The sequence below is a fragment of the Apteryx rowi genome, unplaced genomic scaffold (assembly GCF_003343035.1).
Source record: "Apteryx rowi isolate R43461 unplaced genomic scaffold, aptRow1 scaffold_83, whole genome shotgun sequence".
Classification (NCBI taxonomy): domain Eukaryota; kingdom Metazoa; phylum Chordata; class Aves; order Apterygiformes; family Apterygidae; genus Apteryx; species Apteryx rowi.
Genome location: NW_020451127.1, coordinates 796,201 through 816,851, shown reverse-complemented (window position 1 = coordinate 816,851; position 20,651 = coordinate 796,201). Strand labels below are relative to the sequence as shown.

Genomic DNA, 20,651 nt, shown 5'->3' with positions numbered 1-20,651 from the left:
CCTCTGCTGTCACAGGGTTTATAATCCAACGAGTCTCTGCCATCACATCCTCTAAGAAGCTCAGCCTTCCCCAAACACTCCAGCCAGAAAACGACTGAAGTTTAACACAGGCAGAGCTGCTGGGGACAGATTCCCAAGCCCTCTCAAGTTTCTACAGGAGACCCACAACCAAGTGCCGCCCTCCTGCCCTTCCTCTAACTCCCCAGGTTGCCTGGGCGCAAGTGTCTCCCTAAGACACCTTTCCCACCTCTGTCAAGTCCAAGCAGTTGAAGCCTTTGTCACGTGCCCTAGCGAACAACCACTCTTTCCAGTTCATCCCTGCAATCTGAGGGAACAGAGAGAGGACCGCAAGGCCCCTCACAAGTTACCGCTCATCAGCTGGCCTTGGGTAACTCACTGCATGGCCACCCTCAGCCTGTCACAAACGCAAAAGAAATGCAATCACGGGCAACAAGCCCAGAGCATGTCACGGCCCAAGACAACGGCTCAGTTCAGAAGCAGCAACATCCCATGTCGCAGTCACCCAACCACCTGCGTTTGCGCGTCCGAAGTGCTGGGGGTCATCACAGTTATTCGATGCGGGCATTTAAACACCCAACACAGATATGAACTCCTCCAGCCAACCAGTCCAAGGGTGCTGCGTTGCAAAGAGCAGGACAGGTCAGGCTCCTGGGGGGACCAAGCTAGCAGAGCTGTCTTTATCTGCTCTCCTTGCCTTCCCTGTCCAAGGCAGGCGATGGGACATCCACAGAGGACCCCACGGACTGGAGCAGTACAGGCAATGCAGAATTAACTATTACACTTTAAGATCAGACTTCCCTAAGAGTCTAAACGATAGCTCTCATTCGGGGTTTGACAGTTGCTGGAGTGCAGGAGCACGGCTGGAATTTCTAAGCCAAACATGGGCCTGCACTTCATCTCCAGACACAGCCGAACACCTGGCCCAGCGCCAGCACCCCTTTGTCTTTCCCAGCATGATCTTACTTTTGCGAGTCACTGCACTCTTGGGAAACGCATGTAAAGCCCAGTCCTTCCCCAGTCCATACACAAGGAGTTAATAAGGTGTTCTAGAAGAGAATGGACTGAAACAACCCAAGGCAGGAGAAGGGGCAACAATTATTCTCCTCTCTTCTCATCTAACATCAAGTCGGCCAAGTCGGCTGCTGCCCTAAACACAGTATTAGCTGCGACAGGGCTCTGTTCCCCAACGGCCCCGCAGCAACGCAGTCACCTGCTTTTTAAAACCTACACGCCAGTCCCCCAAGCACCACCTCCTATCTCAAAACACCCCCTTGCCACCGTCGCTGGTTCCCAACACCACAGTGCCAACCATCACCCAAGCCCTGAGAGCCAACGAGAGCAGGACCTAGCTCTCATTTACACAACCCCAAAACACACAGCTACAGCCTGCCCACGCTGGCCACAACCTACCTGTTTTCAGCACTACCAGGTGAGAGGAGTCATCCCGGATGTAGGAAACGGATGCGATGTCATGGATGGGGACCCTGAGGATGAGGTCTTCTCCATCCCTCCACACCAGCTTGATGTTGTAGGCAGACAGACTGATCACAGCGTCATGTTCTTGAGTCAGCTGCCCCGGGAGCTGATGCGCTCTCTAAAACAAAGACATTTCCATTAAAAGCCTGAACCGTTTCCCCTCTGCTAACTGTCAGGTAACAGGGAGGAGGCCCTCTTCTCAGAAGGAGGAGAATCTTCCTCTCCCACCCCTTCATCTACTCATATGTCATGCTTTCTGGGGCTTCCTGATAACGGTAAAAACCCACGACCTTCAGTTAACCGATGAAGACGAAGGGATGGGTATGAAGCCAGCTCAGTCCAGCAGGGTCTATAACCCCGGATGCAGGCAGCTCCCTGAGAAGCTCTTCTAGATCTAAAACACCCTCCCACAACTAGGAGGCAGCTCAGAGACACCCAAGCTGCCCTGTGGCAGGCAGGCAGGCCCAGCGGGGCCTACGCTGTACGCCCCGCTTGTTCCTATAGATTTTCTGGGTTATCCCACACATCTCTCTGCATTGCACCCCTCATTTCCCAGCTCCGGCAGCGTGGGGGATGCCTGGATTTTCCTGTTGCCCAGGGGACCCCAGCCCTCCGCTGCCCCAGATAACAGAGCGCTGGCTGTTCACCAGGGAGGACATCAGTCAGACAGGACCTAGCCCTGGAGAAGCTCCACAAGCCTTTTTGTCTTCAGAGCAGCCTCCCGCCTCCACGGGGCTGCATATATATCTTAGATAAAGACGACACTGCTGGGAGAACTACGGCGATTCATTCAACAGGCGTCCGAAGGGCTGAGCGCTCACCTTTGCATTATCTATCAAATGCAGGATTTCAGTGCGGCTGGAGGGATTCAGGTACCCTGGGATGGACGTTAGTTGGCCTAAATACTGGGAGAGAAGAACCAAACCGTTACCACGTGACACGCGCGCTAAGCAGGGCCCCAAACACGTTAGCTACCAGGAGAAGGACCACCATCGACTCGGTGCAAAGGGCACTGCCAAACGGCTGGTGCCCTAAGGCCCTCTTTAAAAAGCTGCTAGATAGCACCTCAAAACGCAAGATCTCTCATGCTTTTAAGTAGGCCTAACGCTACACCTATATCCATCTATTCCCACCGCTAGCTGAAGGGAGATGCCATGAATCCGGAGCTTACGCATAGCTGCATCGTCCACTCAGCTTTTGCAGTTACCAGCGAGTATTCACTCCCTTTGGATTAGGCCTGCGGGATTAGACAGCGACTCTATGCAGCATCTTTCCTACAGGCTGCATCACAACACGTGTTACAGGAGCTAAAGCAATAAGAACGGCTGAGCGCGTTTCTTTAAGACTGATACCTGAAAGGGGATGAAATCAGGAAGCAGAAAACCACACACAGAGCCTGTTCTCCAGAAACTGCGGAGAAAAGTCATTTATCAACAGCAAAGTGGCTGGCGGAGACAGAGAGGGATAGAAAACCACAGCAGCAGGTCAGAAAGCCCAGGGAGCCCCCGACAGTTTCATCTAGCTTCTGACACGAACGGGAAGCCCCGGGGCAGGCTAAGATGACGGCAACAGCGCTGCACTGTTCGGCAACACCCTCCGCACAGCGGCAGGGAGCTGCGGCATCGCAAGGGGGGGAAAGTAAAGGGAAGGAGCCGTATTTTCCAGCCGTACGCACACCTCAGTACCAGGCACTTGCTGGTTGGGGAAAACGCACTCACTCAGAAAAGAGCAGCAACCTTTTCCAGTGAATTTAGGATGGGATTTCTATACCTTTAATAGAAAAAAATGTTAGGGAAGCTCTTTTGCAGTGATGTAGCTAAACACCCCTGAGCTCTAAGAGGAGGAACGTGGAGGAGAAGGAGACATCCCAGTCCCGGACAGGCAGAAGTTACCTTCACTTCCTTTTCGATGTAGTCATTCAACAGTATGTCTGGTTCGACGCGATCAGGCAGGGACACCACGACGGTATGAAGAGGTCGTCTTTCCGTAACCTTCTCCTGGGCCTTTTTATCCCGACCCTTCTCACCCTTCAGGAAGACTCGTTTGAAAGGGGACACTATTCCAGGCTGCTGGCAGAAACGGAAACGGTCGGGGTTAGGGTTAAGGTCTCCCCATGACCGATACGGTTTTACTCCAAACTCGTAGCCCTGTTTTGCGAGCCAAAACCGCCCCCCGCGGACAGACTGGATCTGGTTTTAGGGCTACGAATCCGCAGTTGCATGATGATCTGGTGAAAACCCCCCTTCCAGTGATGTGGCACAGGAATATAAGCGTTGATAAGCGTCAGTAACCAAGACTGGCTTTTCTTCACCCCAAAGCCATGATTTGCAATATTTTCAGTTAAGAACAAAATATATGTATATATATGTATTCAGATTAAGAGCTGTAAGAGCGACTGAGCCACGGGCACGCAGGAAACGGCACGCTTCCTCTTTGTTTGAGCAGGCACGTAATTTTGTGATTCACCCAAATATTTGCAGCCGGCGCTTCCTCCGACGCATCCCCCTCCCCGCAAGAGCCCCCCCCCCGTGCCGCGAAGGTTTCCACGGACAAAAAGGCAGGAGGTCTGAGGTCTCAGGGGTAGACGGGCCAGGAGGGCACCGTCCCCGCAGCCCCGCGCGCCGAGCTCGGCTACGCAACCCGACGGCCCGCGGAGCCGAACAGAACCCGCTTGTTCTCCGGCGGCCGCCCTGGCACCGTGCTGCGCTGCCCGGGACGGGTCGGCGTTAAAGAAACGACCGGAGCCGATTCACAGATGCGAGGTCAAGAACCGAAGCCACGAGGTGGGATTTCGCCCAAGCGCTTGGCAGCGGGTGGTGCCTTTGTAACCCGTGACGCGCTGCTTCGACCGTCTGATTCAGCCGGGCTCTTTTTTGTGTTGTTTACAGCCGGCATAAAATCAGAGGAAACGATCGAAACCGTCGTCAGAGGGCTAAAGGCAAGAAACCCGATTACAAGCCTGCGCCAAGAGCAGGATGTGGGAGAATACAGCCGAATCCGCAGAGAGCGGCGCAGTCATCGGGTTGAGCCTACACCTTAAAAACAGGCGCTTGCAACGGTACAGTGTGGGGCCTGCCGGATTTTACGGCAAAACATACAGTTTTACACACTTTCCTGGTCCGTACAGTTTGGAGGAAGAAGCTCATCTGTATATTTGACTGTTTTCACCCCCGCGGCCACGCTACCGCAATCGCCTCGGCAGCCACAGAAAAGCAGGTGCACGCGCCGGCTCCAGCGATTCCCAACGGACGGAAACAAACGCCGGGACCTAGCGAGGGAGCCAAAGGCGGCAGCGGCGCTCGGAGTAAACACGGCGGCGACGGAGAGCGTCCCCCGGCGTCCTCGCAACCGGGAGACTTCACCGATTCGCACCCCGGAGCCGGAGTTTGCGAGCCTCCGCGCTAGTCCAGCCAACGACAACGTGCACACGCAGATTCCCAGCTATAGAGGGAGCATCATCACCGTCCTTTTCCCATGGCACGGGACGGGCGGCTGCAGCCCCACGCGATGCCGGAAAAGTCCCCGCAGAGGCTGAAGAGCGGCAGATACACCCCAAGCTCTGCATCAGCCTGTCCTACCGCTAAACGACCAGGAGCATGGACGAACATCACCATTTCTACGTTTAGCAGCCTACACAGATGTTTATACGGGGGCAGATCCAGCGCTCGGCCTCCACGTCAGCAGGAACGTCCACCCTGCAGTCTCCAACGGAAAGCAAGAGCTCCGCAGCTGCGGCGTCTCCAGGTTCGCAGCTCCGACGCAGCACGGGCTCTCGGCTCCGGCTTCGCCGTCCCACGGGCAGGTGCTGCACGGCTGAGGGCCTGGAGCCTCGGCGAGCCGCAGGTTCGGCGCGGCACCAAGGCGGCCAGCGGCGAAGCCTTCTGCTAAGCCCTGGCAGGTGGTCTTGGAAAAGTGGCCACCAGGGCGATCACACTTGGGCTTTCCTAACTTTAATAAAAGGCAAACGGTGGACTGTAAGATCTGCAGGGGCAGAGAAGATGCTTTGAAAGGTGACTTGATTAAACACAAAGCACTCCCAGATCTCCCGCTCCCCAGAAAACTGTAAGGACTCTTGCTACTGTCCACCAGGGTAGGACCTTTCCCTGGAAACCACGGTCACGATCAGCCGCTGGTGACCCTTCGTCCGAGCAGCTCGAGTCTTGCTGCAACACCCGACGCTTGGCGGGGGAATACCACCCACGCGGGGTCCGCTTGCAGTGGCTTTGCGCTCAGCCCACCGGCAGCCCTGGCTGCGTGCTTCCGACCCGCCCCGCTCAGACAACACGCGCTTAAACCTCTTTTACAGCTAATGCTCTTTATCTTCAGTTGTGGCAGGCTGGGAGGGCACAGACAGATAGTTTCCCACAGCCCCGCCGACATGTGACACCGTCTTAAGTTCTTTCACCCCGTTGCGTCCCCGAGCACCCGCCTATCGTGTTTACCGATGCAAAAAGCCTGCGGCTAAAAGCGCCGAGCGGGACTGATAGCCTGATGTCGTTACGCTCCTTTTCGCAATTTAGACAAGCACGAAAGATCTGCAGGACTGAGCGAGATCAAAGAGAGACCAAAATGATCTGAAACGTTAGACTAAGACTGGGAAATGGTACAGAAAAGCTCCTGTTTTACTAGTATTTACCGGCTCCCAGACGGAGCCAGGCACCGCAAGGACATCGGGGACAGCCCTGCCCTGAAAAGCTTCCCTGCTTCCAGGGTGTGCCAGGGGAGACAAAAATAGAGGGAGCTTATAGGACAAAAGGGACAGAAGGAACAGCTCCATGATACTGTACCTGTCCTTGTTAAACAGCTCTGCTTTTACAGCAGCAGGACCAGAAAACAGCAGCGCCAGGCACTGCAGGTTTTAGAGATGGCGCGTGAAACATGACGGACCATACCAGGCTTCCTGGCACTTCCCTCTGAGGCGACAAGGCAAGAAGAAGTCCGGGAACGCTATAAAAAGCCCAATACGAGACTGTCCAAGACCAAACCTCAGCTACTGTTGCGTAAAGACTAGTTACAACAGGATCTTTCGGAAATCAAAAGCAGAGAGGCACGGAAACGTGCAGTCAGTGCCAGCGCTGTGTCCAGAACGGTCTCAGACCTCCCCTCTTCCAGGCAGGACGTCGATGGCTCTGGATCCGTTCGGTTTTCCGCACCGTGACTGCACAGATGTGACCCACTCCACCAAAAGCAAACCAGAAGAAACTCCAGCTTCTCCCTCCTGGCCTCAGGCAGCCCACCACGAGCTAGGGGGACACTCCAGAACTACCCTCGTTCCCAGCTCACCCGCACGTCCCAGCTACAGCTGGTTGCCTGGACCCTGCGGGAAAACCGCAGATTCTCCTCAAAGATGGAAACAGTCCAGATTCTGCAGTTTTGAGGGTCCAAATTCAAGGTGCAGGCACAAAACAGCGCGACCCAATGCGGAAGAACGACCAAGTGGCTTCCACGGTTCTCAGAGCTGATACAAACCCAACCTACCTCGTTCTCCATGGAAGTACCCGGCTAGAGCAGAAGCAAAGCTCGTTGGCGCAGGTCCTTCGGCGGCTCACCAAAGACACCCCCAGGTGAAAGAGAAGCTGCTACCGTGTTTTCAGGGGCTCCTGAACCTCCCCAGTCATGTCGAAGAGCTAGGCGAACCTGCTAGCCTTCACTCTTCTGCAAGAACACGTCCAGGAAGTGCAATAACCACAGTTTCCTCCTGTTATATATGCATACACACAGTAACAGCAAAAAATAAAGCTGTTGGTAAGAAACAGCAAGTTTTAAGAGAGGGGGGAAAAGAAAAGAGAAGGGTTTACGGAGAGGCATCTTCACTTTTATGTCCGCTCAGCAAGCGGGGCCATATTCGTTCAACAGGAACGACATTCGCTTACGGGGTGAAGCACAAGGCGAGGTGCTGCACAAAAGCCCCACTGACTTCACTAAGCTCCACTCCTTTCCCAGCCACCAGCCACATACGTTCCCACTATCAGCACCCCTCAGCCCATGGAAATCTGCCAACACTCTCTGTTGCTAGATCCTGCATTTGCAAATAGACACGCTAACGGTAGAAATATTCCCGAATCTTCAAGGTCTACTAAGCTTATTGAGACCTAGTGCCGGAAAGTTTTTCCAGGGCCTACATTTCCAGTCCTTACATTTCTTGTTCACGCTTGAAAAGAGAAGCAAAAGAAAGATTGCCAGTCTTTGAAAAGGAGGTTAAGAGCTCCATGCCTGACACGAGGCCTCCCAGATGGCACTCGGGGAAAGAGAGAAGCGTTCAGATGAGCCTTGCAGGGTTCAAACATGAGCTGAGGAGTCGCACTCAGAGGATTAACGGAAACAAGTTGCTAATTTCACAGAGAGAGAATCAAATTAAAAAGCCGAGCTCAGTTATTTCCCCAGTGAAATCCACCCGGTAAGCAGAGACAAAAAGAAGGTCAGCTACAGAAGAAGCGCTTGAAGGTCTGCGAGGTTGATAGGGAACCACAACCCCTTGGTGCCCGCGCGGAGCGGACTGGGCTTTAAACCAGCAAAGCCCTCCTGCAGGCTTCCCACCGGGCAGCTCCCGTGACGGACAGCTGCCTATCAACAGCGCTCTGAAAACACGCAGAGCAGCCGATAGGTAGAGACTACGCAGGACTGGCAGCCCGACGAGGTTATTCTGGCACGTGAGGTTGCCGTGTGAAAGCAGCCGGTCCTAGACTCTTGCAGGATGCAGCCAGCACCCAGTTTCTGACGAGTCGGTGCGTTTGGGGAGAGAAGGACCTCATTTCTCCTCGAAACCCACGCAGCAAAGCCAGTTTTCTTTTCTCCCCTCCTCGCCCAGGCTCACGGTCTCCGAAGCTGTCGTCTCCCAGGCCACAAGGCACGCGCGGTCGCCTCCCCGCGCCTTCTGCTGCCGACGTGAAGTTCAGAAGCCGAACAGCGACTCAACCTGCTTAAGGGGGCATTTAGGACTTGACTAATCGAGAGAGCATATCTTATTGATAGGCTTAGCCCTCTAAGCCAGGTGGACATGGAGACACACAGGCAATCAGGCAGGAGATCCTGCTCCATGAAGAAGCCCCCCTGCCGCTCCCCCCGTCTCAGTGTGCCCCTGGGGGCATCCCATGGTGGTGGCCAGCGCGCATGGCTCCCACGAGCAACGGGAAGCGGCTGCCACCCAGGCGCCAGAGACCCTCCTGCCGCGGGGCCGCGGCCAGACCTTCCTCAAATTTGGAGGAAGAGCTCGGCCCAGCTGCCTGCTGCTGCTACCCTGCCTCGGCGGGGCAACGCTGGCTCCAGGCGCTGCAGAGCGCCCTCCTGATAGGACGAACGTTCAGGAAAAGAGAGAGGAACCATCTCTCTGGGGTGAAGGCCCTCCAGCCTAGGTCGGACGCGAACCCTCCCTGGCGTCTGGGGCTGAGCTGGTCTCTCTGAAACTCAGGGGTGACCTTCCCATCTTCTCTTTCTTCAGCGACATGGAGGCAAGTTGGCCTCCACTAGGAGGAGAGGCTGAGGACCACCAAACAGCAAGAGGTGGACAAGACTCGGGAAGAGCTGGAGGCAGCTTCTCCCTCCGGGCGGGTTATTTGTGACCTCCTGCCACGGCAGGCAGAACCGCGCTGCTGACTACGACCCCGTCGCCCCTGTGCCGATTATTTCGGACCCCTTCTCCCTGGAAACAGAGCAACTAAACCTGCACTAGATTACCCCGGTCGCCCAGGGTATCCCCTCTTTTGGGAGAGGACCCCTCTTTGTGCTGAGCTCGTACACGTACTAAGATGATTTGTGTCTCTGATGCCGCCCCTGTTTGAGGCTAAGAAAACAAGTAACAGGGACTTCGCTGACCCCAGCAGCTATTTTAGCGCTTGCTCACAACGAAGCGGGGGAATGATCTGCCTCTCTTCGTTGCTGGAGACCGGCCACCCGTTAAGGAATAAGTCTCCGACGCCAAAGTCAGTCCTCAGAGCCCGGTAAGCGGGTACCCCACGCTCTCCCGGCCCGCGCTGCAGAAAGCTCTCGGTGAAACGCAGGGCCCAGGGGAGGTCGTTAAGCAAGTACTAATCTCAAGTAAAGCCACCTCACCCCTCATTAAACCTTCCAGGAGCGATTCAAGCAGGAGGCTCAACGCTCTCCTCCCCTCCAAAGCTCTGGAGGCCACTGGGAGCGAGAGGAGCGAAGGCAAAACAGTTTGCAACATCATTAGACCCCGGTAAAGCATTTACAGCACGCTGCACTTTCCCAGCATTTCACAACACCCGCGCTTTTGGAAAACGCTTTATTTGGTGTCCCATAGGAAGTGGCTCCCACCCTTCTGCATGTTTATTCTGGTGAGAGCTGGAGCTAGAGCTACAGGAGGGAAATGTGAGACGGGACAGGCAGGTTTTATGAAGAGCTCCTTGTTGGGCGGCGGAATTGGCTGGTGCCCGCGACTCCCGCTCACGCCGCGGCCCGGCGCCCGGGCCTGCCATCGGACGGAGGCGGCAGGGCTGCCACAACGCAGGCGCTTTGGGGTTAATCTGGGCGGTGGGGGGCCACCGGCAGCGAGACCGAGGTCCTAACAGCGTAAGAGCAGCAGTCCAACGTCGCGTTAAAGCTACAATTACCGCTGACGTTCGCCTTCCTCTCGTTCCTGGAAGAAAAGCGTGATCCTTTGGGTGGTTTTGAGTGAGGAGCCTGCACTTCGTCCGACTTGGCTCTTCCCGCGCCCCGCGGCAGCCCCCACGCGAGCCCTCCGGCCAGCAGCACGCCCCGGCACTTTCACCTCCTGGCTCCAGGTCCTGGCTCCCAGGCGGCTTCGTAAATCCCGAGAAAGCCATTTCTGGGAAAAGGGAGGATTTACACTTCATCTTCCCGCTTGTCATTATTCGCACTCAAACAGCAGCTCGGCCCAGTTCTTGGGTGGTTTTGGACGGTTTCTGGAAGCGGGGTTAACGCCGGAGGCAAGCGGCCACGCAGCCCCCCTTCCCCAACGCAAGGCTGCCGAAGGATGGCAGCTCATGGAGCTGCCGTCAACCAAGCTGTAGCAACGGCTGCGTCTGCCTCCAGCGCGGAGCTCTTCGTGCTGAACGAAGCCGTTCCTCGTACGGCGCTCGCTAGCTGCCGACGGGGCCGTTCAGCCTGCTTTCGCCCAGGGCCCAGCCTGGCTGGTGGCCTCCATCCAAAAAAGGGATGAGGTTTCGGACAACCCCTCTGAAGATGTCCAGCCCTCGGAGCAACCACACCGAGGCACAGCAGCGTCCCTCGTCCGAGAGGCAGAAGGAGCTTCTTAATCCACCCGGGTGGCTTATCTAAAACGCAAATTCGTAAAGCTAATTCTCCCCCAGCACATCCGCATGGAGATTAAGGGAGCCCAGGCTAAACACGGGAGCGAGCTCGGCCACACAGCGCCATTCCTGGCCAGCACGCCGCCTATTCCCCCCGCGAAAGCCTGGGCCCCAAATCCCAGTGTTTTATTCTTAAAGGGATGTAGGGTAAACCTGCTTAGCATGTGAAACCAGAGCGCTTTCCTAGCACGCCAGGACCAGGCGTGATTTCCGGGCAGATGAGAAATCCGTTCTCGCACGGACTAAAGAGGTCGAGAATCAGTTTAGTGGAGCCAAATACCTGCACAGCCTCAACGCGATCCCGTGATAAGGCAGCGCAGGCCCACGAAAAAACCAGCCCAGGCAAACGGGGCTCCCGGCCCTCTCGCCGTCAGCTGAGGAAGCCAGTAAATGAAGGACAGGACCGCAGAAGCGTACCTAAGAACGAAGAGGAGCCACTGGAGCTGCCTGTAATGATGAAATACGAAACCAGGCAAGACAGTATACGTTCAGCATTTTTAGAGAAGAGAGCAAACTGTTAAGAAATAAACCGCCGTCAATCTTCACAGGCAGTTTGGTAAGGCGGCATTAGACGTTTACGCGCAGAGATGCTCTGCCGGTGGTCACCAAATCCAGATTTGCACAGCGCTCGTCCGCAACAGGCTGTAGAAGGTGCCCTTGGAAAGCAAGTACGCGTCCGCCTTTGAAAGCCGCCCGGGCCCTGGAGGGGTTACGTGCTGCAGCGCTGAGCGAAGAGAAGAACCTAAGTACAGCGTAAGCCACGAAAGACGACCTCCCCCCGCCCAAACGTTTGGGAAACCTCCGTGCCCACCACTCCCGGAGAGCTCGCTTCCGAAGAGCCAGCCGCTCTGCCTGATTCACCGTTGGGGGTTCAGCTCCCCAAAGGCACGCACGGAGGGACGTTGCTGGCGCAACGGTGGGGACAGCACCGGGAGGAGAAGGGCGAGCAGAGCAGCGCCTGCGGCAACGCCGCTGCGAGCGGCTTTTGCCCCAACGGCCCCCCTCTCCCAGCTCAGCTCCGTTTACGCCAGGGTTCCCGGGCAGGTTTTAGGCACATGGGCCACCGGATTGAGCAATCACAGAATCACCATATCTGAGGCTGGCAGGGACCTCTGGAGACTGCCTAGCCCAACCTCTGCCCAAGCAGGTGCAGCTGGAACAGGTTGAGTATCTCCAAGGATGGGGACTCCACAACCTCTCTGGGCAACCTGTTCCAGTGTTTGACCATCCTTACGGTAAAAATGTTTCTTCTGTTTAAACAGAATTTCCTGTATTTCGTTTTGTGCCCACTGCCTTATCCTGTCACTGGGCACCCCTGAGAAGAGTCTGGCCCCATCCTCTTCACTCGTCCCATCAGGTATTCATACACATTGAGAAGATCCTCCCGAGCTTTCTCTTCTCCAGGCTCACCAGCTCCAGCTCTCCCACCCACTCTTCATGTGAGAGGCTCCAGTCTTTTTTCATCTTTGTGGCCCTCTATGGGACTCTCTCCAGCGGGTTTGTGTCCTTCTTGTCCTGGGGAGCCCAGCACTGGACCCAGCACTCCAGGTGTGGCCTTACCAGGGTTGAGTGAGGGGCAGGATCACTTCCCTCCACCTGCTGGCAAGGCTCTGCCTAATGTAACCCAGGATGCCGTTGGCTGCCTTTGCCAGGACGCGCTGCTGGCTCATGATCAACTTGGTGTCCACCAGGACCCTCAGGTCCTTCTCTGCAGAGCTGGATCAGACCTTCCCAAAGTGGATTACCACAACCCCACCCACCATGGACATCACAGCTCCTCAGCCTGGCCCACAGGAGCCCCAGCCCCAAGCAGCCCAGCGAGCTGGATGCTTGCACCGCATGCAGCTGACACAACCAGGAGTCCTTGCAGGCACAGAGGCACAACAGGGACTGAGGTGGCTCGCACCAGGTTTAACTCCATCGCATGGGCTTACGATGGCTGATGAAACACCCCAGTCAGGGCTTCCCTCCTGGTAGGCCAGAACAGGACTCCAGAGCCACAACTCTGTGAGGAGAAGAGACCAAGCAACACAGGCAGCAGCATGAAGCTCATCCCTGGAACAGCTGATGCCCTGTGATCCCTCGTGGCTGCTCAGGAAGCTGTTACTGGACTAGAATAAGGAAAAGCAACACAAAGAAGTCCCAAGAGCAGGTACAGAAATCCAAGTAGATGTGACCTCTTCTAGTTTATACTGTCCCTATAATTAGGTTTATTCTCAGCAAAGCACCAGATTTTGACTTGGGCAGTACTCAAGCTCTTCCCCAAAGAAGCAGCCTACAGATTTGAACCAACAGGGGGAGGAGAGTCAAGGAGGCCATTGCTCCTGCCCTCGCTACACGGCTGGCCGAGTTGCTCAGGAGGCAGCTCTTGCCTTCAGTTTACAACGCAAACGCCTGAGCGAAAGCCAAAATCCACGATCCTCAAGCAGCTCAGCAATGCATACAGCAAGGCCAAACAGTTTCCCAACTGTTTAGCTAGCAGCAGTGCCCAGCCCACTACAAGCAGTCCCTGCCCTGGCTTTCAGATCGGAGATATTGCAGGGTATTTCAGTATCGCTTAAGGAGTAGGACCTTCCTCCGTCATCTTTACACGTTTAGCTTTACAGCGGTGGTTTTGCTGGGGAATGCCGTTGGGATCGGCAGCACCGCTGCCTTGCGCGTCAGGAAAAGAGCTTTCAACAGAACCAGCTGGTCCCCGAGCACGTTATTCGGACGATGCCACCACAAGGAAATACCAGGTGGAGAACTCAGCAGCTCTTCGAGAGTCAGCTTGGGAGCCCTCTCAAAAACGACACGTGGGATCTAGACTGAAAACCGCCCGTTAAGTGCGTTGCATTCCCCTCGCCGCTTCCTCCTCAGCCCGCCGGCTGGGCTCGGAGCTGAGGGCGCGTTTGGGTCGCAGCACGCCAGCTGGCAACGTCTTCCTTAAAGCCAAGGAGGGCTGCACATTCCAAGCACCCCTCCAGGTTTTGTTAAACAGGGAGCATTTGCTAGAGCGGTAAACTGGCATTAGGGGGGCTTCTTTCCAGGCCATCCGCTGTCCCGATGGCGGGCGCAGCGAGATAAGGGTGTGTCGGCATTTGGTTTGAGACGCTGCAGACAAGTCAGCTCCGGGTTCATCGCTGGGACTTGGCACGCCGGCATCTACCGCACAAGAGCTGGTTTTGTTTGGACGGTTGCTCTCCTCCCCTCAACGCTTCAGCGACCAGATATTTTTAAGTAAAACCATTATTCAAGCGATCCCTCTTTGAAGCTAAGAGCTTAAACTGCTTCCGCTTTTTTTTATCAGCTTTAGCAAAATACTACAGAAAGGATTTTAAAGAGGGGGGCTCTGGAGAACGATGCCAGGCAAGAAGTTCAAAACTAATCCAGCCCAAAGCCCGAGGCGTGCTGCCAAGGCTGCCGAGCAGAAAGGCGGTGCTTTGCAGTTCGGGATACCGCTCATCCTCCTGCCCTCTGTCAACTTTCGTCCCTCTGCTAAACCAAGGAATCAGAGCCGCAAACCCTTCCTCCCTCGGCCTTCGGAGGACACTAAGCCTAGATCTGCAACACACGCAACTAAACACATTGCACAGGTCCTGCAGAGCATCCTCTTGTCTCACTCATGCCAAGACTGAGATGCTTGGCATGAGGAATCTTACAGGCAATCCACAGTTTTTCTTTCCCCCATATCCTGCAGGCTGGTCCGAAAGAGCAACACAAATTCAGAATGGTGTTTTAATGTGTAGTTTAAGACACTTAAATGCTGTGAGATGAATGAAATAATCTCACCACCAACGCTAGGCAAGGCAACTCGGGCAGAGGAGCATGGCATTTGCTCCCAGCCTCTCCCCCAATCCCATGTTTTTCAGCCAAAGCAGAAAAAGCAGAACTGCCCTAGCTCTGAGGCCTAAGTTTTGTTGAGGGTGGTAATTTATTTTATTGAGCCAACTGATGTTGCTGCAAAAACACGTTTCAGTACAAAGGCCTTTCTTTCTAAGGCAACACCATAGCACCGCATGTTCTCAGGTTTGTAGCCTCAGGTTTGCACGTTGAATGAGAAAACGTATGGAAGGGTCCTCCTGTGATTTTGAAAGCACACACTTGAGTGGATCCCAATCAGCGGGACCCGGATCTGAGGCAGAGAACAGAGCATGCTTCATCTTTGGGAAGATGTCATTTAGGTAAAGTTGTCCTCCTTTCTCCTACAGACTGCAGTTTCCCCATGGATGAGGGCCTGCTTGGATCCATCACCTGAAAGCCTAGATCAGGTGCTGAAGCCAAGGGAACATTCACAGAGGCAGGATGCAAGTGATCACTCGGGACCTTGCAGCTCTTCCTACATTTTGGTGAAGAGCCTTCTTAGAGAAGACAACTCTTCCAGGGATCAACAAGGAAAGATCCTGGGAGCTGTGGAGCCAGTGGCATTTGGCTTTGCATGGGATTGCATCTCAGTTTCATGTTGCTTCTCCAGTGCAAGAGCAAGATCTTACTGCAACCTGACCATCCTTAAGAGCAGTTCCAGCAGTCATCCCTGCTCTCCCTGATGAACTGAACATCCTATTCCACTACCTAATGTGTTGGGGGGTTGGGAGAAGATGAAATAAAGCTCACTTCCTTCAACAAGGAGGCTACAAACTCATTTCACGGGCAAGGCTGCAAAAGGCAATATGCAGCTCTTGCATTTTAGTGCCAGGTAAAAATAGCTTTGTGCTCACTAGAGCATGAAAGGAAGGATTTTGTTCTAGGTTACCATCCTTCCCCACCCCACCCTGTTGGCCGTCTTCCAGCTTCATCAGCAGGCACTGCGTTAGTCATCCATCCCCCTTCTAATCCTGACTGCTTTCTTCAGACCAAAGCAGCGCATGGTTCTCATTCAGCTGGCCCCCACGTAAGCGAGGGCCCATTTTGATCAGCTTAACTCCTGTAGAGGAGGCTTTTACGGTCATCTTACCGCCCTGCCCAGCAGTGTTCTGCTATGACAGCCATTCCGAGTCCTCTTGTGGCCCCACGAGACCCGGCTCCGTCTCTACTGGGCTGCATTGCTTGCGCTCAGAAGATCACCTGGAGCGAGTGGACCCCTGGGGCCTCTCCGTCCCTTCCCTGCCTCCAGCAGATGGATGCACAACTCGCATGCATGGGGGCAGCAGCAGATTAGAAAAAAAACAAGGATTCTTAGTTCAGCCAGAGACACTATATTTGATTTCAAAGCTGTTCCCACAGACAAGCACATTACTAAATCCAAGTAACGCAGAAGCATACAATTTCCCTAAAAACAGTGAGCTAGCACCCAAGTCAGTTTTAAAAAAAAAAAAGCAGCTAGGACTAATGCAACAGTTTTACAAGAGCCCTTTACAAAACAAGGCTCAGCTCTGTGTTTTCACGTTTCGGGCTGCCTTGCCAGCTAAGCTGGGCTCCAGCTACGCCGACAGGCTTTTCCTTTAAGGCAAGAGGAAAGGAATTTTCCCTGGCTATTTTTAGCCTCGTTTCTCCTCCTGAAGAGATTCCTACAATCCGGCTCAGACCTCCACCCACAGCTTTCATGTTCTGATGCGTAGCAGAGCAAGGCTGAGCTGATGCATCTGGACTAGCAGGCCAGGGGCAGGAGCACGTGGCAGGCCTTCCTCAAAAAAGTCTGCAGAAACAGCTTTCAGCAGATGCTCCGAGCAAGCAGCTTCACGCTGAAGGAGGGGAAGGCATCAGCACAGCCTCCTACTGGGTTTGCTCCCCGCTTTAAGATGAGTAGTACCTCCTAACCTCAGCTTTGCGGCACAAGCAGCTCAGGCCTCCGACCCCATGAAACTACAGCTCACGGGTCCGATTTAATCTCTAGCTGCCTCTTCTCCGATTCCACAAATCCAAGGCCGCAGCAGGGCTAGGTAGGACTCGAGCCCTGTGGACGAGAGAAGAGGAGCGGAGCCGTTCCCACCCAAACGGCCCAGAACTGGCACGCTGGCGCTGCTTCTCCCTCTCCGCCGGCCCCTTCGTTCGGGATCTGGCACACGCTCAAGCTGCGAGATCGCAGCGGTAGGAAATAGCCTTCGACCAGCACAAGCAACACCCAGGAAGAGCCAGCCAGAAGAGGGTCTCCGGGTGTTGCTGCGGTGTAAGTACTAGCTAGGCTTTTGATCTTTATTGATATTTGCAGAGGAATGTGGTAAGATCAGTTTATTTGCAGTCTTTCAGGAATTAGTCTTTGGAGCATGCTTTGGAGAGAGAGTTACTAATAAAAAAATAGTAATTTTCCCACAAATTCCAGGGGGTCCTGCCAAAATCCAGAGATCAAAGAGATGCCTGCTGAACTGTCTGAACGCCCGAAACCAAGAAAAGTAGAGGCCTTAAAACTAGAAAGTGCTAAAGCCGTCTGGCCACAGACGAGCCCATTAATTTCAGTTACAGAGCCATATTTTCCGGTTTTGGCTGGGAAAAGGAAAGGCGAGTTTACCAGTTTCGCTGTGCTGCAGCCTGGCTCCAGCCACCAAGCCAGGTGGCGGCAGATTCCTCGGGATGCTTCGTCCTGACCTTACCTTGATGAGTGCCACAGTCGCGCACAGGCGAGCAGGGAGACGGGAGGAGGAGGAAGGAAGCTCGCTTGCCCTTGTCTCCTTTCCCTCTTTCCCCACGGTTTTAGCAGCGGGCACTGCCATGATTTTAAGACCCTCTCACACTAGGTAGCTTCAGGTGATGCATTAAGTCACCTTCCACTCGATATTATTAATGTAAGCTGCTCGCAAGAGAAGCGTTTATGCCAAAAAGTAAACCAACACACGCAGAGGTGCGATTGCCGATTACGCTGGACAGAAACGCGTCAGGCCGTCACAACTAAGATTTTGAACACTTGCCTTATCCCTGAATTCAACCGTTTGCTTCACGTTTTCAAGTCTTTTTGTCCAAGAACAACCAACCAGGATCCTCCCTCAAATACAGCCTCAAGAATCCCATTGAAGTTGGAGGTTCATGCTAAGAAAGCCCCAGAGATGAGGCTGCCACGCGCCCTTCCCCAAAGTACCAGAAGACTTGAGGCACAGGCATCTGCCAGCGACAGAGCCAGCTCAGGAGGTCTCCCCAGCTCCTGTCACTTCTGCGCCTCCCTTCGGTTGTTCCAGCACAACAGGGTCGCGCAGCCTCATGGTGAACAAGATCATGGAAGCAGTCAGGAGTAACCCAGCCATTTTCTTGTTTAATAGATACCCCGAGCCGCTAGAGGCACTCAAGGAAGCAGGGTCTGAACTATCAGAGCTCCCAGCCCTGCCCAGGTCACCCCTAGGCAAAGCAGCTGCATCCCTCCACAACAAGCCTTCTTGGCCTGCTCCTTCCCCGCAAGGCGAGCACGGACCTCGCAAGGCCGCGGAGCTGCTCCTTCACATTGCGGTGAGAGTTTTCACTCCACCAGTCCTGGAAAGGAGAAAGGAAAGCAGCTCCAACGCTCAGAGCCTGGCAGCTGATGCTGCACTTGGACAACTGGTGACTCATTAGCTTCAGCGCGAGGAACCGCTCAAGCAGTCTCCCTGCTGACGTTTTCCAGCTCAGAGCTTCCCAAGCCATTCCCCGCACCAGAGTGAGACCAGCTCGGTGACAGCGGCACGTACCATGATGGCGAGGGCCACGGCGCCTGGCGGGTTCCCATGCCACAGGAGTCTGCAGCCCTTGCTCTCGCCTTTGTCTGCAGCCAGTGAAACACCCAGGGCTTGGTCAGCTGTAGCCAAGCGGAGCAAACTCCTAGACCCTCCCACTGCTTATTAAAGAAGAAAGGGAAAAGCCATTCTCAGGAACTGTCCATCCTAGTCACTGCTTTAAATCCCCCAAGAATCTCCGGCAGGAGCTGACTGCAGAGATAAAGGCCAACTCCACCCTGACAGCGGGGAGGAAAGACAAAGGCAGAAGGCTCTGCCTGACCCTGCCGGCTCCGACTGCCGTCTGACCCTGAGAGGGACCAAGGCTCACTCCAGGATGTGGTAAGCTCTACTCCTCCCGGCTGCGTTAAGTCGGTTCAGTGCTGGCATCGTCCTGGCGCTCACAAGTACCACATGGCCACCGAAAAGCGATCTCCTGGGCAGGTTTGCAGCTCGCGGGCCTTCCTCTGCTTTTGTTCTGCAATCAAAGGTTGCACCAGCAGCACAACAGGGAACTGCTTAGGAAGGTGGCCCGGGGCACGGGATGAAAAGCAAGCTAGGGAACACAGCCTGGATGAAGCTTCCCAGCAAGCCTTGGCTAGATCGGTACAATTACTCACAATCCTCAGTCCACCAGAGTGGGAGAACATATAAACAGACTCTTGCAAAGATCTGTCAGCACCAGCCAACACTTCAGTACAACTGCTCCCATGAGGCCCCACACGTCATCTTGCTTTCCGCCGTTCTCAGGACCCTGCGGAGGAAATGCTGCCGCCGTAACGATTTTGAGGAGGGGGAGTCCTGTTAGACCACAGTTCCCAGCCCAGCTGCCTCTCCAAGCATCGGAAGCAGATGTCAGGGCCACCCACGCCGACAAGATCAATACCCCAGCTCCAGGAGGTAGCTGGCTGCCCCACCAGAGCCAGTGCGGTCAGGCAGCACGGCTGAGGGTACGGAAACCTGTCTGAACCGTGGCAGCAGGACACAGGCAAACAGACACTAACATCAGACAAGGTAAAGCGGTGACTTACTGGCATTTCTCATTTGAGGTCTCCTCAAAGTTACAGGCAACCCAAGACCCCAGTAAGGCAGATAGCTTTGGCTCCACAGACACTGAAGAAAAGTAGTTTTTGGCCCCAAAATAGCGAGCGCAGCCTTTTGACATCTTTCAGACTGCCAAGGGGGTAAATTTATGTTGCAAGAGTTTGCTGGCAGAGTTTGAGCCACAGGTAAACACAGAAGTGAAGGTTATTGGAAGAGGTCCATCTGACAGCAGACTTCACCATCAAGAGCAGCAGCTTTGAGACGGGATTGTAGGACTGATGTTACCGGCCTGGACAGTCAAAACTGTGTGGCCATGAGCAGTGCACACCAACACAGAAAGCTTGCAAAATCTGTCCTGAGCCATGCTTGGAAAGCTCACTCATTACAGCAGCTAAAAGCAGATAACTTCTTCATCCTAAAGCTCAAAATCATCCAGCACAAGGCTTTACTCTTGCATGGTCTAAGAGACAAAAGCCACACAGCTCTTCATTAGTGTAACCAGAAGACTGCTAAGCCTCTGAGGCAGTGTACAAAACAAGCATGTGGCAACAAACCCTTTGAGATCCACCAAGGTGGCAGGGGAAGGAAAGGAAGCAGCAGCCATGGGAGCATCTAGGCTCCACTGCGCTTGACCAAGTTGGAGGCCCATCTTCAAGCACATCCACTTTAGTTACCACCTTTCCGAAAACTATTCCAATTCTTTGCATGCTTAAAAAGCAAGGTGAAATACCCAGATCTGTAGTCATGTAGTTTATGACCGTCTTGAGAGGATTGTTTCACAGGAAAATAACCTCTGAATTGACTCAGTCTAGACATATGTTGACTGACATGTTTTTGTCTTGACTATCAGGTAAAGAATCTCAGGAGGTTTCTGGCAGTCAAAACAAGGTCTGGTTTGTTTTAGCATGTTCCCTGGGACTCCAGCATTTAGAGACAGGAGCCAAAATCCATGGATTAAGAATGAACGTTTGCAGCTCGTGCACCTTGAAGCATTTCTTTCCTTCTCAGGATATGAAGCGCCCAGATTGCAGTGCTGGGGGCACCGAGGAGCCACCTCCTCCCTGCCCTTAAAAACAAAGGGTGCGACAGGGACGCCAACCCCTTTGGGTGCGAGAGGGCTGTTGGAAGTTTCCCCTCCTGCCAGAGATACTCAACCCTAGGATTACTCAACTTTAAGTTTCTCAAATTGAGGATAGCCACGGAAAACATATCGAACTCCAGAGAAAAA

The 20,651-nt window shown here is 54.3% G+C and overlaps 1 protein-coding gene across 4 annotated transcripts in view; it reads right to left on the bottom strand.

Moving 5' to 3' along the window:
- Nucleotides 1-20,433, bottom strand: part of CCM2 (CCM2 scaffold protein) — a 29,215-nt gene extending 8,782 nt beyond the window's left edge. The window contains exons 1-4 of one of the 4 annotated variants that reach the window (XM_026089810.1): nt 19,000-20,433; nt 3,390-3,566; nt 2,319-2,402; nt 1,432-1,615 (exon numbers count right to left, since the gene is read on the bottom strand). In XM_026089810.1, the coding sequence (XP_025945595.1) occupies nt 1,432-1,615; nt 2,319-2,402; nt 3,390-3,566; nt 19,000-19,029 (475 nt within the window). In that variant the 5' untranslated portion in view covers nt 19,030-20,433. Of the gene's footprint in view, nt 1-1,431; nt 1,616-2,318; nt 2,403-3,389; nt 3,567-4,622; nt 5,429-6,975; nt 7,579-18,999 lie in introns of those variants that run through there. The other 3 variants (XM_026089812.1, XM_026089813.1, XM_026089811.1) reach the window with 3 other exon arrangements.
- Nucleotides 20,434-20,651: the final 218 nt, after the last annotated feature.